This window comes from Bidens hawaiensis, unplaced genomic scaffold (assembly GCF_021521415.1).
Source record: "Bidens hawaiensis isolate Kalapana, Puna unplaced genomic scaffold, B.hawaiensis_p1.1 tig00011466_1, whole genome shotgun sequence".
Lineage (NCBI taxonomy): Eukaryota > Viridiplantae > Streptophyta > Magnoliopsida > Asterales > Asteraceae > Bidens > Bidens hawaiensis.
The window spans coordinates 246802-264480 of NW_027491894.1; the positions used below are offsets into that span (position 1 = coordinate 246802).

The 17679-nt window shown below is 37.8% G+C and overlaps 2 protein-coding genes across 2 annotated transcripts; one reads left to right on the forward strand and one right to left on the reverse strand.

The window, feature by feature from the left end:
* The first annotated feature begins 1488 nt into the window (after positions 1-1488).
* Positions 1489-3309, forward strand: LOC143538017 (NEP1-interacting protein 1-like). The gene is made up of 5 exons (XM_077031657.1): positions 1489-1661; positions 1999-2177; positions 2330-2413; positions 2494-2661; positions 2773-3309. Exons 1-5 carry the CDS (start codon positions 1526-1528, stop codon positions 2893-2895), a joined length of 690 nt encoding a protein of 229 aa, XP_076887772.1. The 5' UTR covers positions 1489-1525; the 3' UTR covers positions 2896-3309.
* A 2025-nt stretch (positions 3310-5334) lies between these two features.
* Positions 5335-7108, reverse strand: LOC143538046 (putative protein phosphatase 2C 46). Its single transcript, XM_077031685.1, has 4 exons — positions 6615-7108; positions 6166-6533; positions 5825-6061; positions 5335-5756 (listed from the first exon to the last, which is right to left on the reverse strand). Exons 1-4 carry the CDS (start codon positions 6925-6927, stop codon positions 5508-5510), a joined length of 1167 nt encoding a protein of 388 aa, XP_076887800.1. The 5' UTR covers positions 6928-7108; the 3' UTR covers positions 5335-5507.
* Between the last annotated feature and the right edge of the window lie 10571 nt (positions 7109-17679).

Below are 17679 nucleotides of genomic sequence, written 5' to 3' on the forward strand. Positions count from 1 at the left end.
CTCTGAGCATGGTTGGTCCTGCGGATCCAGTTGGTCTCTGCGCAGACGTCCCTGTTTAAGGTGAGTCTTGCGGGTCCAACTGGGCTTTGCTGGGACCTACCTCTTCAAGAATATATTAAAAGTTAAAAAAAATAAAATTCTTAACATTAAGGTATAAATTATTAAAAATTAACAAAATACATTGAGGTTGTTTTAGTTTTGAAAATTATATGACTACATTCAAATGTAATACACACTAAAGGTTCTTTCTTTCCCATTTAACTATGTATTACATAAAACTTGACTATATGTTGCAACTATGATTCATTCTTCAAGGAATGAGCTAATTTGGGCAAAACTAAACTATACGTGGATTCATTTGAGTCGTGTTAAATTATTTTAATATGTCAAACTAGGTTATCTTAAATCAGCCAACAAATCAAACCAGATCAACTCAAATTAGTCAACACTAAACATGTCAAAATAGATAGATGTTATAAGACACTTAATTTAAAAAAAAGCCCATATAGGTTAGCATCATTCGTGATCATTGCTTATCTTCAACAACTAGTCTTCAAATTGTCGTCGCCACCACAACAGATCACTGCTGATGTCCCAGACTATCGTCTTTGATACCACTGACACGCCCAAGACTATTACCTTCACCACCAACCGACACTATCAATATAGAGGTGTCAGTTGGTGGTGAACGGAGACGGAGGTTACAACGACATATATGTCGTTGTAACCTCCGTCTCCGTCTCCACTACCGCCACATAGTGTAGAAAGCAACATGTTCAATAACTAGGGGTGGGGGTTCGTGGCGTGAGGGTGTCGTGAGGTTGGTGTTGGATTGGAGTGTGACATATACTTTTTCTCTAAAACAACTCATTTTAATCTGATATTATTTTAAGCAAGCTTAATATTTAATATTGACCATTGAATTGTTGTGAATGGTCTCAAATACTTCATAACTTTTTTAAGATCATATCCAACACGTAAGGGAACTAAAACACAACCGCAAATTGTCTGGAATCCCCTCTCTCTCTCGGTCTCTCACACACGCACTCACACAATGCCCGAAACCCCCCCCCCCCCCCAACCATAACACAAGGGCTCCACCTATAGACTTTATCCTCTAGCCTATGCAACTAACGGCTCCTCTCCACTCATAAACGACCCGTTGAAGATGGGACAATAAAATTTCACCTTTATTTATATTATTATTATACAAAACTTCAAAATACAAGGAAAAGATAAAAAAGAAAAAAGGTCTGATATATATGGGATCCAATCATCCACAAGAAGATATGAAGGAAGGAAGTTATAAATACAGTATGATTCCCACACAATTTCATTTCATTTCATTTTTTGCTTAAGCATTAAACAATACAACCAAACCAAACCAAACCAAACGTCACTAAACCCGTGATCCTTCCTTCAAACCCTCTATACATACATACATACATACACAATCATCAATCAATCTTTATTCAACCCATCACACATATTAATAATACAATCAAGATTACAAAGCGATTCAAGAATGGATTTTTACCAAGTTTCCTCATCCTTTTCGTTTGTGAATTTGATTACAAAAGTCAAAGATTTCTTCAGCTATGCTCTTTCCGCAATCCTTGGAAACCTTCTCTCTGCAATTTTCACCTTCTTCTTCGCCTTAGGTAATACCGTTTTCTTTTCCTTCGTTTATTGTGCTGCTGAATATTCATGTAATGTAATTCAATTGGCTTTTTCTGTTTGTTTCCTATTTCATGGCTCTTGTTATCAAATTAGGGTTCAAATTTGGGGCTTTCTGTAAAACCATTCAAATTACAACTTTTTAACATATATTTTAGGGCTGTTCACAAGCCGAGCCGGCGTGAGCTCGGGCTTGAACTTAAACGAGCTGGAACGGGTTCTGCTCGTTTATTTTATCCAGCTGAAAAATGCCTTATTGCGCGGGCACCTTAACTTAAACGTTTTGAACAATTCTAATCGTTGGTCTGTCTGAATTTGCAGTGGGCACTTTATTAGGAGCATTGACTGGTGCTTTGATCGGTCAAGAAACTGAAAGCGGCTTCGTTAGGGGTGCTGCGGTTGGTGCCATTTCTGGTGCTGTTTTTTCAATCGAAGTTTTCGAATCTTCTCTTCTTTTATGGCAATCTGATGAATCCGGGATAAGATGTCTTCTGTACTTGGTGAGCACTTTTATTTTCCAATTCACAAAATTTAAAGAATAATAATACGAGCCGGTTACGGATTTAAAAAAATCATTTTTAAGCTACCTAAACAAAATAGACTTTTTATTTGATCCTCACCCTAATAATATATCCCTTTGTGTTTCCAACAGATTGATGTTATTGTAAGCCTGTTAAGTGGAAGACTTGTTCGCGAACGGATGGGGCCCGCAATGTTAAGTGCAGTACAGAGCCAGGTAAAGTTTGAAATCTTTCTTTAGTGTAATTTGTTGTTATTTTTTATTTATTGTTATTGATGTTTACGGGTTTACTTTAGATGGGTGCGGTCGAAACGAGCTTTGAAGAGGTTCATAACATATTTGACATCGGCGGGTCTAAAGATTTACCTGAATATTCTGTTGAAAAGATACCACAAATCACGGTTTCCAAAGACAATATTTTGGATGATTCGGGTGAGCGGGTTTCGTGCTCTGTGTGCCTTCAGGTAATAAAACTTCTTTAAGCGATTGTGTTTGTGTTTGAATAACTTTCTTGAAAAATATTTTTGTGTTAAATGATCATAAAAGTGGTAATATTTGTTTGTTTTTGTTTTCAGGATTTTCAGCTTGGAGAAACTGTGAGAAGTTTGCCACAATGTCATCACATGTTTCACTTACCCTGCATCGATAAGTGGCTTATAAGGCACGGATCTTGTCCGTTATGCAGGCGCGATCTCTAAAGATTCTTCTATTCTCTGTAAATTCTGGAAAGGAGACATTTTTCGTATTTTGACACGTGTATGTTTCTTTATATGTCAATATACTTTGATTTGTATATGATAGTGTATGTAGTTAGGTTATACAGTATATGTATCTTGATACCTTTTGAGAGTCAGATTATAGTTGTATAAAACATAACATTCTATCCCTTGTGGGTCGGCCTCTGTTTGAGAATTTGTACTATTAATTTGAATAATGTTTATCGAGTTTCGTTATTGAAAATGTAGAAACAACAATCTGTTTGGTTTGGCTTGGTTTGGTTAATAGTATAAAACGATTCTGTAACCGAATATTGGTGCTTGATTAAAATCATGGTCCCTCCCTTTATGATACTCATCTTTTATAAAAATACATTTAGTTCGTTTGGTTTCAAATTGTTCGATTATCCATCTGTTAGTTCCAGTAGTGTAAATGTATGTAACCGAAACTATATCGATAAGGTCATTTATCAAAAGTATTACCAATTTCCGTCTATGTGGTTTGACAAAAACTGTCACTTTCATCTAAAGGTTTAAACTTTGCATATGGTTTGTATTTCTTGTTATTCGAGTCCACTTGACTAACACTATTAACCGGATTTTGAGTTTTTCTGTCAAGTGTAGCCCAACAAGGCACACAATGTTATTGCTAGTGGATTTTTGGTCGTTTATAGGCATCATCCTCCACCTTTTTAGGGATGCATAACTTTTATTGCATGGAGTACAAGACATGATAAGGTTATGTTATGTTTCCTAGCTATTAGGTAAGGTTTTCATTCATGAAAAGCTTATCCACTTTCTACTATTCATATGCATATCTTTAGCGACCAGACATCGATTTGTTACCAACATTTAATAACTGAAAAGGTAGAAAGAACACTATATCATATCCTTAACCTTGATCATTTGACTATTAAACTGCTATGTAATATGGGCATAATAACATATGATTTGTTAAAGTTGCACCTCTCCAAGGATATGGTTCAAGATAGGAGTTTGTGAAGGAAGACGTATGATTAAGGTTAAGGATTTTTGGTGGATGTTTCTTGTGTCTTAGCTGTGTCTTAGGAGCTTAGATTCTCCTACCTTTTAGTAGGTGATTCATCCTGTATTTATGTCTATACGTGTTGTATGATACTATATATGTTCTACGATATTATGTGTTGTGTATTTATGTCTATACGTGGTGTATGATACTATATATGTTCTACGATATTATGTGTTGTGTATTTTACCATGTCAATCGTTCAACATTTGTTTTATTATTGGTACATGTATGTTTTGTATGTATGTTATGTCAAAATTAAGCGGTTATGTGACTTAGTTATGCAAATAATTTACATAAATAACGATCAGGGATTTCTGCTAAAAAGGAGGCCCCTGTTAACTTTCTCACGGATCCTATTGAAGGGAGGTCTACTTTACGACCAGCTGATATTCTTGTGTTCGGGTGGGCAGGGGGGAAACACACCTGTGTGGATCTTACAGGAGTGTCTCCTCTTGTTGGGCTCAGGGACCGTGGGTTTGTTGTGGGTCAGGCTGCGTTGAAGGCTGAATCGGGCAAAGTTGTTAAACACGAGAAAGCTTGTTTAGATAATCAACATGTCTTTCTACCATTTGCCTTTGATACATTTGGTTTTCTGGCTCCAGAGGCTGTGAAATTTTTGAGTAGGGTTCAGCGCGTCGTACACGGAACCTCTTCAGCTTCTAGGTCCCAAAGCTTCGTTTTTAGCAGGATTGGCTTTGCTGTTCAAAAGGGGGTTGCGGCGCAGCTTGTTGCTCGTTTGCCTGCCACTTTATTGTAATCGTTTTATAGTAAATTATATAAAAGGCAAACCAAAGCATATATTAAGTAACTAAAAATAAATAAATAAAAAAATAATAATAATAACGATCATGCTTATCATTGGCCCATTGATCCTAAGGTGTATCAATGCTTGAAATGTTGAACAGCCGAGATAAAAGCCAAAATGGGCCTATTGAAGCCTAAGATGTATGACACTATGACGTATCAGTGTATGGTCAAACGGCCCAGATAAAGGCTCCCCGGTCCTCCACGACTCAAGAGTTAAGAGGCAGCTCTCTGGTCAGCCAATAGCTTTTCATGTTGACCACCACCAACTGCCGCAACGCAATATTGTTTTTCATGTTGACAAAGAGATGTGCCTTCGTATTGAAGACCCTTTTAAGTATCCCCGTGATTATACATAAACCGTACAAGAAAACCGATGGAGTTGTGTTTTTAGTTCATGCACAGGAGATGAGGTGGTAAACAATACTACAATAGACGGTGATACATATGGGTTGCGTTAAAAAATGTCATAGGAGTGTCGTCCAGAACAAAACAGATCGAGTCGCGTTAACCTATGAACACTTTTTATTCATTTTTTTTAATAACAGGCCCACAAAGTGAAGAATCTAAAAAAACAAGACAACAAAAAAAATCTAAAAACAAGTTTTACAAGATTTACACAACATAAGCTACAAAGGATTTCCCTATACATGATGCAATTAAACTTAGAGATGGTAAATTACCTTTTTAACCTTCTCTGGACTCCATCCAACCACATGGAGTAACCAGTGCCACCGTGATCCTATGCGGTTGACGGTGGCACCGCCGCCAGAGTTTTCCCCGAGAGCTGGATACCACCACCTCTAAGAGACAAAGTAGGCCCTTTCCACGAACCAACTAGATTCAAGTCTAGAAATATAACTGCAACCGTGATATCATCATGGAAATGACGCCTTACTCCCCTATCAATTTTCTTCAAATCCGCGTACCTCATCTCCCTCTTCTTCGCTGCCTCTTGTAACGCGGTTCTCACCAGCCTTCTACCAATTCCCTACATCACCTCACACTTGTTACATCACTATATCAGAAGCCTAAAACGAACCATTGTAATAGACTTACTTTACGCGGGTGATTCTGCACTATATCCACGGCTTCTTGATTACTAAGATGCTCCCAAAGACCATCCGATGCGAGTATAATAAACTGATCGGTCGGTTGGAGTTCGTGCATAGATATGGATGGGTCATAGTTGAGTATCGGCCTCCGAATCGGGTCACGTAGACGAAACTTTGCATACAATGGTTCCCTATTGAATTCCGCCTTTTTTAAGTACACATCACCTATAGATCTTGATATCTACAACAACAATAAAATTCCAAACAACATGAGTTAAGATAACAATATTATTATCACCTTATCACTTTCAAGTTTCAACAGTACAACCCACACACAAACCATACCTGTATGAGCCCTTTTACACGCCACACGTTATGTTTCAATACAACAATTTGTGGATCATCGGGATGCAAACTATGAAGCTCTTGTCTAACCGACTCGATGCTTGCATTATGTTCGGTTGATAACTGAATACCAATAACTTCACCAGTTGCCTTCACGGTTCTTCCCAAAACAGCTCGAGAATCACCTGCATTGGCTATGTAAAGTGTCCCGTCACAAATAACACTAACCAGACAACACGTTCCAACCGCAGCTAGTTGCGGTTTAACCGCCCAATGCTTAGCGACAACCGATAAAAACCCGTCTTCTGTCGCGTGATACGCTTTCCGGATCACATCCATCGACATTGACTTTTGTTCTGCAGCAAATCCTAGAGATTCAAACTAAAAAAAATAAGTACCATTATAAACTATTATCAAAACCTTATGAAATTGAAACAATGATTACTGACTTTTGAGATTCTGAAACAGGTGATCATTAACGTAACGGGACGTTTCTGGTCCACCATGACCGTCATAAACTCCAACAAACGTCCCGTGTGGTCCTGAATCGAGTAAGCTCAGGGAGCCGGACTCAATCTGGCTTTGATCCTCAAGCAACATATTGGCTTGAACCACAGCCATTGAGAAGTCACCATGGATATGTTTCCCCAAATCTTTATACCATAAAAGACCGTCCTGCCTGCCGACGTCTGAACCGATATCATAGCGGTCCGAAGACGGGAACCAGCAGGATGTTAAAATGTTCATCAATTGTGATACCATCCCTCTGCCTCATCTCTCAACATCCAAATTCTGATGTGAAAATAAAAAGCCCTATAAATACGTAAATATTTAATCTCCTCAGATTGATCAATTGTCAATAATAAAAGAGAACAAGGATCCAATTAGTAGAGAACAAGCTAATAGTCAAATCAAATTTCTAGGTCAACAATGAATTGGTCAAATGAAGAATATTTGACTAAAAATAAAAACTTAAAAAAATTAGGGCATCAATTCATGGAAACAAATTGAGCTGCTGAAGCATACCAGATGGAAGGAATTTAAGTGAAAGTGAAAGTGAAAGTGAAAGTGTGTGGATTGAGATCTGTTCAGTTCATGCATCAAATTGAAAACTGTAGCGGATGAATGTTTATATATACATGTGTGTGTATAGATTGTGAAGTTTTGTTGTAGATATGATGAGGATATGGACAGGAGGAGGAGGAGGAGGAGGAGATGGTTGAATGAGAGGATAGACAGAGAGAGAGAGATGAAATTAAAACTTTGGTATTACTATTTATATTTATAAATTCACAATATTATTATTGTAATTATAGTACTTGTTCTTTGTAAAATATAGTCTCACTTTAACAAAATGCTCTCTCATGGGTGTTTGAGATTTCTTATTTTAGTTATTTATAGCTTATAATAACTTAAGGGTTTCATGAGTGTATAAGATATAAATTACAAATTTATAACTTATAATTTATGTTTTAAATAAGTTATAAGAAGGTACAATAAGAAATCCCGAACATCCTCTAAATGTATGCTCTCTACAACCATATCACAATGAAAATAACACTCGTATTGAAATTAAGAAAAACTCTTGTAGGTTACATTAAGAAAAATAACAAATTTTAGTCAAAGGATGAAAAGTAGCCCATTGTAAATATGAAGTTTGGACTCTAGTATACACAACTAAAAATAATAAAAGGTAAATAAACATATAATGAAGTTTGAACTTTTATATACCAAACTAAAAAGTAAATAAATAAATATGTGGAAAAGGAATTGCGTTTGGAGGGACGAGAAATGAAATGAGGAGCAGCTATCACATGCATATCCGTCCACGTGCGGGTCATATGTTCCCACGAGTGCCAACTAAATGCTGTCTTGCATGCCAAGAAACAGCTGGACCCTTTTCTTTTTATTTTTTATGTATTATTATTATTATTAAACAGTTTCAACTAATGCTTCCAAAACAGCTGTCTACGTTAAACCACTATCCGGATCAACTATAGACACTTTTTCTAAATGCTATACGTGACCGAGGACCACTCGTTCATTTCCTTTCACTTCCCTAGTTAAATTAGAATCAAGAACAAAGCTTAATGATATTATGTATAGTGTTTTCGTCCAATAGTGTAAATGCATGTGTGTTCATTCAAGCTTCGTTACTGATTATGTAGAGCTTAATGGGTAATGGGTTGAATTACATATATATGTTCAAAATAACAACATTAATCCGGACACAACTAAAATTTTGTAACACGAATATTACATGTGTAGTTACTTTATCTTAATGAACTCAAACATGTTAACAATAAGGATAACCTATTTAAATTTATATTATTGTTTTAATTACCCACCAGATTATATATCCAAGAGGTTTACTAGGATATAGACCATAAATGAAGTTTGTTTGTTTGTATGTGTTTGTTTTTGTATTGTGAACATACGGTCACATGTATGGAAAAGAAAAGTTTAGAAAGAAACTTATTTTATATTGGGAATTCACTGATGCAATTTGCAAATAGACACTGAATTTTGTTTAATGTATGATCATTGTCCATTGATATGGATCAATGAGCTTGCCACATAAACTCGTTCGGCAATAAGTGAACGATTGAGTTGGCCACTAATTCTATTCTAATAAAAGTACCCTATGTGTCATCACAAGTGATCGATCCACTGAACCAGCTCCACCTATCCTTTCTTTGGCATAGTTATTCCCACTCACACAAGTCATCCAATGCGACATGTACGTGTATTTTAGTGACACAAATCAAACATGGTTACATATTTTCCCGGGTTAGAAAGTGAGTAACTATGTATGGGACACGTGGAGCTAACTCATTTGTGCTCATTTAAAAACACGTGTCTCCCTTTTATCAGAAGAGACGTGTGAGTGTGAGTGTGAGTAATTGATCTGGGTAGGTGGAGCCGACTCAATTGTACGTTCACACTGTGAGTACATGTAGCGCAATTTAATTGAAGCAAAGTCATGTGTTGGGAGAAATGTTTACCTTGTGTTGGAAGGGCCAATATATATGTCAAAATTTTAAATTTTATTGATCCATTTTTGACGAGACTCGGGTTTAAATCATTTAATCCGTATTAAAAAAATTCATTTAAGTTGTACACTATACAAACCGCAACATCATATTCCAAACTTATCTTAAAAACATCATTTTCTTCCACAAAAACAAATCTTTACAAACCTCATTAAAAAATATTAAATGTGTGTATATATATATATAATATATGTGTGTGCATGTGAGAGGGAGTGCCAATTCACTAGTTCTTTGCAAGTTTGTAGAGAAGGACTTCACACTCAAAACCTTCACTTCAAAGCAAGGACGTTTATGTTCTCAAAGTTTGCCAATTGCTTTAGGAAAAATGATCTTGTTATGGATGCTCTGAAGACCATAAAATATAATCATACGATGTAGGGAGGAAACTTGTTCGAAGTCCTCTAATTTTTTTTTCTTTTTAATTTATTTTATTATTATTAGATGCGAGTGTATCAGTTTAATATTGATAATCGATCATGACATTAATTTTAATTCCATCATAGTTTCTAGTAACAATCTCAAATAGTTACATACGAGTAAAGTAAATTTATTATTAATAATGTTTTTAACGAGGTAAAAAAACATATACAAGAATCATTGAATAAATAATGTAGGTTGTATAATTATTTAGAGATATAACTATTACAATAAACCCTAAAAGAAATTAATAGTTCCTTTTTCTAACAATTAACATCATGTTTTCCATCTTTTTTTCTTGTCTCAAGTGATTAAAAGTCATGCACATTTGTTATTAACTTATTAGACCAAACAAGTGTTTGTATTAATAGTTCTTATTTGGAAAAAATAATAATAAGTAGATATTAAATGTTGTTTATTTGGATTAACGTTTATTTATAATAATAAAAGCATTTAAAAGAGGGCTTATGAACTCTCCTTGTTAGGATAAAATGATCCTGAGCTTTCTATCATTCGTTTGGACCCGAACTACCACTAATCACCATGAACTACCCCCTGCTATCGCGGGCCTGGTGTGCCACAGCTACGACAACTACTCATGGCCGTCCACATTCTGTCGGCCCCTCGTTCAATTCGCACCGTGAAATCCTAGACTTGGGTCTTGTCACCTCTTTAATTTCTCTAGTCGCAAGCAGCACCACGTACCATGTACGTACACTGTGCCTCCTACTTGCTGCCATGCACGCAGGTGCACCCTTTTACTCTTTTAAACCACCTCTTGACCGATCGCCCATCAAAGTATGTTATGACTTGGTGATCATTGATCTTACATGCTTGCTTTTCTCATTTTAGGTTTGAATGCATGTTGTAGAGGTAGGGCATGAAACCCACTATTTGACACCAATTGCATACGCTGGGCGGAACACTAAGCGCCAGGAAGCCACTAACGCAGAGCGTAGTGCATGGCGAGAAGAGTAGAGTCCAATATAACTTTTCCTAACACCTCGGGAATGGTAATACGAGGGTCCCACCAGCATGGGACAAAAAGATGGTAACCCGCATAGGGATAAACACCAAACCAATGGGGATTGGACAACACATAAAGGACGGTACAAAGAGTACAATCACGTCCTTGTCAAAAGGCCATGATGCCCACCAACTTCCACCAACCATCACGACCGCACGAATGGAGAATATTATTGGTGGAAAACCTGATAAGGTGGTTGGTCACACTCTCTCTCCTCCGGCTATAAATACCAGTAAACCTCCAAATGGACACTTTGCTAAAGAATGCACAAATGAGCGAGTAGAACGTAGTCAGAACAGACCAACACAACCGAATGGGGGACGTAACGAGAATAGGGCGATGATATCCAGACAGAACGGGGAATACAATTGGAATCTGCAAGTTGAGGAAGTGTTCGAACAGGCCAACTTGGTTAACATCGAAACTGAAGGAAAAAACAGAGAGACAAGAAAAGATCAAGCTTATATGGCAGAGGTGAATGATCAGCTCTCTGAGGTAAGTTCTAAACTCCCTTGTACGAAATGTGAAAATCTGTCTGAACAATTGAAAACAATAACTGATCAGTTTGTTAGTTTGGATGCTCAATTTAAAACATTAAAAGAAGATCATTATTACACTAAAACTAGATAAAACAGTTACACGGTAAAAATAAAAGCTAGTGAGAAAGATATCAGAAGTCTTAAAGCCAGTCTAGCTGAAAAAATACAAGTAATTGATCTAAGCTATGAAGTGTTAGAAGAGAAAACCAAACTAATTGCTGAAAGGGATAAACAGATAGCTGATTACCAGGTGAAAGTGGTGGAACTAAACAGAAAGCTTGAGCAATTTAGAAATTCCTCCGCAATACTTGATCACCTCGTAAGTGATCAACGTTCCCCAGTTAAAAGGGGAGGAATTGGATATTCTGAAGTTCCATCACCTTATAATCATAACTATACTTTTGATCCTAGTAATCAGAAATCTGTTGATGTTGAAATTGGTCAGACAGTTCCTGTTAAGGTTACGATTAAAGATCCAGAAGTTAGTAAAAACGAAACGAGTAAGTCTGCTTCGAATGTTAAGATTTCTGTTCCTAGTTCTGTCTCATCAAATTCGGACAAGACATCCGAGTCTAGTGAGACAAAAGAAGAGGCAGTGTTACTAAAACGTGGAGAGGAACATAAACCAACTGAAAAGAATTCTCCACTAAACCCGTATGTCCCACCATATGTTAGACAAACGGGCAGTAATGCTACCTCAACATCTAAAACAACTGTTGAGACGAAAGTTGAACACAGGAGTTGTTTCAGATGCAATCAAATAGGACACCTGATTGCTGATTGCCCTCTGAATCAGAGATTCAGAGGTATGAGGCCTTCGAAAACTGAGAATAGAGCTAACTGTAATTACTATAATGGTAAGAATGCAAACTCATCAAAGTTCAGATATTGGACTAATCCTGGTTTTCAAAGAAGTCGATCTCAGTTTTTCCCTATAACAAGCAAATCATTAGTTATAATTCATTTAATTCACGAAGGTTTAGATGGCCTCATAGTCAATCTACTAGAAGGTATCCTTTTAGGACTTACAGAAATCATTCTAATACAAACTTTGGACAGCCAAAGTACGGGATGCCTTTTAACAGATTTAATTGACCCAAGACCAATAGGTCTTGGGTCCCCAGATTTTAATCCTTTGCTTTAATCGTGCAGGAACAGTTGAACAGGGCTGCAAACAATCTATGGGTTGTGGATAGCGGCTGTTCCCGGCACATGACTGGTAACAAGAATTTGTTACACGAATGGAAACCTGTTCAGGGAGGTAGAGTAAGTTTTGCTGGAGAGAGTGGTGGTAGAATTACTGGAATGGGGACGGTGACAAATGGTAAAATGAAGCTAGAAAAGGTGAATTTCGTTGAAGAGCTGAAGCATAATTTGCTGAGTGTGTCTCAAATCTGTGACAAAGATTACACTGTGCACTTTACCAAAAATGAAGCGATTGTACTGTATCCTGGTTTGAAGATACCAGAGGCATGGATAGTAATGAAGGCTCCAAGGGAAAAGAATACATATGTTATGGACATGAGGTCGACTGAGATGGCAACAGAAGAATCATGTCTCCTGTCAAAAGCAACTGAATCGGAGTCCGAGTTATGGCATCGAAGAATGGGGCATATACATCTTCGAAAAATGAACTACATTGTCAAGAATGGGCTGGTGCTGGGTGTTCCCTTGAAAAATTTCAACTTTGAAGACCAATGTCTATCGTGCAAAAAGGGAAAGCAACACAAGAAATCTCATCACACCAAGAAGATTAATTCAATAGTCGGTACCCTAGACCTACTTCACATGGATCTCTTCGGTCCCGTGAATGTAAAAAGCCTAGGTGGAACATCATACTGCTTGGTGATAACTGATGATTTCTCTCGATATTCTTGGGTATATTTCCTGAAGACAAAGGATGAAACGGTTCAGTTGGTAATGAATTTGATTACCAAGGTTGAGAATATTATGGGGAAAAAGGTTAAATACATCAGGAGTGACAATGGGACAGAGTTCAAAAACTATCAGATGGAGATATTCTGCTTACAGAAAGGGATAGACCACCAGTACAGTGCTCCGTATATTCCGCAACAAAATGGGGTGGCTGAGAGGAAGAACAGAACGCTAATTGAAGGAGCCAGAACCATGCTTGCTGATTCTAAACTTCCTGTGGTGTTCTGGGCTGAAGCTGTTGCAACAGCCTGTTATATCCTTAATAGAGTTTTAACTGTTAAAAGATTGAATAAAACATGTTATGAACTTATGCATGGTAGAAAGCCTAACTTGAGTGGTCTCGAACCATTCGGGTCCCCGTGCTCGATATTAAAGAAGAACTCAAAATTTGGTGAGATAGGCGACGAAGGTATTTTAGTCGGATATGTTGTTGGGACACCCAACAGACGAGTCTTTAATCTATCGACCAGCAAGGTTGAGGTGGTGTGTAACACTGACATCACAAGTTACAAATCACCAAAACCAAGCACGGGACCCGCTGGGGCTTTCGACTATGATAGGCTTTATAAATCTTTTAATTTGCCTTACTTGGATTGTGCAGAAGTTGATGAGAGAATAGCTACGAAGATTCTTTATGATGAGGAAGAAAATTTTGTGCAACGACCGCAGTACGATGAATGTCAACCTTTCTCGTCAAATGTTGTTGATACCCCTGCTACCTCTACAGAAGAGGAATTCTTCAATCCTTTTCACTCCCAACAACAATCACCCATTGATGATCTATCTTCGAACCTGGAAGACAATCTGCAAGTCAGTTCGGTTCCGACTATGAGTGTTCACAAAAATCACCCTTTGGAGAACGTGATAGGTGATCTGTCTGACAGTGTACAAACAAGACGAAGCTTGAATGAGCACACTTGTGTTTACACAAGCATTAAAGATACAGGCATCATTAACGAATGCTTGTACACCTGCTTCATTAGCCAGATTGAACCAAAGAACTATCAAATGGCTCTAAAAGACAGCTCGTGGGTCGAAGCCATGCAAGAAGAGTTAGCCCAGTTCGAGAAGACGGAGGTTTGGAAATTGGTTGCAAAACCGAAAAATGTGCATGCGATTGGCACAAAATGGGTTTTCAAATGCAAGAGAGATGAAAAAGGGATAATTATCAGGAACAAGGCGAGGCTAGTCGTTAAAGGTTTTAATCAGCAAGAAGGGATCGACTACAATGAAGTGTTTGTTCCTGTGGCGAGATTGGAAGCGATTCGTTTGTTTTTGGCATTTGCTGCACACAAGGAGATGAAGGTGTTCCAGTTAGACGTGAAAAGTGCATTTCTTAACGGTAAAGTCGATGAGGTCGTGTACGTTGAGCAGCCTCCGGGTTTTCCTGACCCAGACTTTCCTGATCACGTGTACAAGCTAAGTAAAGCGCTATATGGGCTACATCAGGCCCCTCGTGCCTGGTATGCAACTTTATCCGATTACTTACTTGAGAATGCGTTTGAAAGGGGAAAGATCGATAGCACACTGTTCGTGAAGAGAAAAGGAAGAGACTTTCTTCTGGTTTAAGTCTACGTGGACGACATCATCTTTGCTGCATTAAAAGTCGCCATGTGTCAGGAGTTTGAAGCCGTCATGAAAAAGAGGTTTGAAATGAGTGCTATGGGTGAACTAACTTTCTTTTTAGGATTGCAGGTTGATCAGAAGAAAGATGAGATGTTCATTCATCAGACTAAATATGTCCAAGACGTTCTCAAACGCTTCAAGATGGAGGACAGCACTCCATTTGATACTCCAGTTTGCGTCAACCATAAATTGGGTGCTGATTCAGTCAGTGATCCAGACGTGGACCCCACCCAATATCGGGCAATAATAGGTTCTTTAATGTATTTAACTGCATCTAGACCTGATATTATGTTTGCAGTTTGTCTTTGTGCTCGTTTTCAGGCAAACCCAAAGGAATCTCATATGAAAGGTGTGAAGAGGATATTGCGTTATCTCAAAGGCAAGCCTAAGCTAGGGTTGTGGTACACGAAAGGGGGAGACTTGGAGTTGGTCGCTTACACGGATTCTGACTATGGAGGATGCAATCAGAATCGGAAGTCGACAACAGGTGGATGTCAGTTTCTTGGAGGCAGATTAGTGTCATGGCAGTGCAAGAAGCAGACCTCAGTCGCCATTTCTACCTGTGAAGCAGAATACATGGCAGCATCGAACTGCTGCTCCCAGGTTCTTTGGATACAACAGCAATTGCGCGATTACGGTCTGAATTTCACTCATACTCCTATTTGCATAGATAACACTGCTGCTATCTCAGTAACTAACAATCCCGTAAAGCATAGCAAAACTAAACACATTGACATCCGTCATCATTTACAGGAAGAGGCAGTTGTCATTTGAAAGAAAACGCTCTTTGTTTGTATAAGGTTCCAAACCTTCGCACCCTGATGAAACCTTTCTTTTCTAATACGGGATTGTGCTGAGAAGAAATTGATAGTGCTCGAAAAGGTTGATTCGTTAGATAATTTCGCTGATTTGTTTACTAAAGCGTTTGACAAAACTCGTTTTCAAAACCTTGTTGAGCTAAATGGGATGATCAATCCCGAGTAACCGTGTTTTTCGTTTTTACTTAAAAAAAAAAAAAAAAAACGTCACTATCGCTTAGAATTATGTCGGTTGCTTCAGATTGAAGGACATATCTTCGGATATGTTTGGTCCTCATTTCTACCTGTAGAGTATGAGGATAGCCATTAACCAGATGACTGAAAGTGACTGGGGCGGTTTATGATGTGTTTTTATTCTTTCGCTGAAAATTAGTCGTTCATACTTAGTTAGAAGGACACATACTCGTATGTGGTCGGTCCAGCTGATCCATTGGATCCTCAGGATAGCCGTTTACCTGAAGACTTTGACCTGATCGGGGCGTTTGAATTTAAACTTTTTTAAGGGAGATGAAATAATTTTTCAAGTCTACTACTTCGTAAGAAGTTTCTTTATTATGTTTAAAAGAAAATTGATCCAACCTTGGAAAGTGATAGACAAACTGATTATGTGTGCTTAACTAGTGAAGTTATTAGGCCTAAAAGACTTTAGAACAGTCATTGTATGTCATGGTAGCTTTTTATGGTGCGTAAAAGTAGAAGTGATACTAACTAAATCTCCTCGATCTTACGTGGAAACTCATTAAGAGTTGTGTATGTCTCCGCATATATCTTTCCGAATGATAGGCAGAAAAGCGATTACCCAGTCATACACGAGCCCGTGAGTGTTCTGATTCCCGTGAAGATAGCGTGTCAAGAAACTGCAGTGATCCAGATTCGGGACTTGCAGTTGTTTACTACTCTGAAACTGTGTAAATATTTATTAAAAAAAAATTATTATGTGTTATTGAGACATTCTAGAGCTTATAATGTTAATACTTCTCAATCAAGATGCAAGAAAGAGAATGGGAAGAAGACTCTACAGATCGACGTGTACTTACTATTTAATCAGACACTACGGGTCGAGGTTAACTCGGGGTGACTTGGGGAAAGCCAAATACGCTTTGAGAATAGATAGGAGGCATCACAATCTCTGATGTGTTGCCCATTTAAGTTTTGAGCCTAATTGAACCTAATCCGTATCACAGAAGCGAGGAAAACCATACTAAGTTTGTTTACCTGCTTACAACCTATTTCTTTATGTCATAATACAGCTGAACATGGATCTGTGTGACAGTCACTTAATTAGTATGATTCCTGTTCGGATCTTTTCTAAAACGTGGTAGTCCCTGTCGAGACTGAAATTTGATCCTGTGCACTTTATTTCTAAAGTTTATTTTACATATGTCGTTTTATGGTTTTATACCTGGTTACTTGGAAGTTGATTGTAACTCTTTACTCTTTAAAGGAAGTCATAAAAGTTAATGGCATGATGTTCAATTTATAAGGGTCTGTTTGGTAAAGTTTCATATTGAGCGAAGTTGCTGAAAGAGGCGAAGTTGTTTAAACAGGCGAAGTTATGGGGTAAGCGAAGTTAACCCTAACTTCGCCTGTATAATGTCAGACATATATAAAGAGCATTTTGGTCAAACACCTGTTCATATTCACAAGTCAAGCGAATTTATACACCCATCATCTTCGGCGAACTTATCTACTCAAATCTAACCTTAATTCTAATCCGTTTCAACCCATATTAAAGGTGTGTAGTGTCGGGATAATGAATAATCTATGTTAATAACATTAATCAGAGGTCGTTTTGATCCGTTTGTGACCCGCTCTTTCAAACATCCGACGCCCGCTTTTCAAACTTGTTTTAACGTAGTTGTATTCAACTTGATCGTGTAGATGTCCGTCAAAATATGTTTGGTGGAGTCCGCAATCTCCAAATTGACCAAATTCCCTTCGTTTGAACGTCTAAACTGTTGCCTCTTCATATTCAGGCGAAGTTACAGGTTAGGCGAAGTTATCATTAACTTCGCCTAATGTTTAACTTCGCCTGTTGATTTAATTGTTTCTCTTCACAAGAGGCGAAGGTGTGGTCAAGCGAAGTTATCATTAACTTC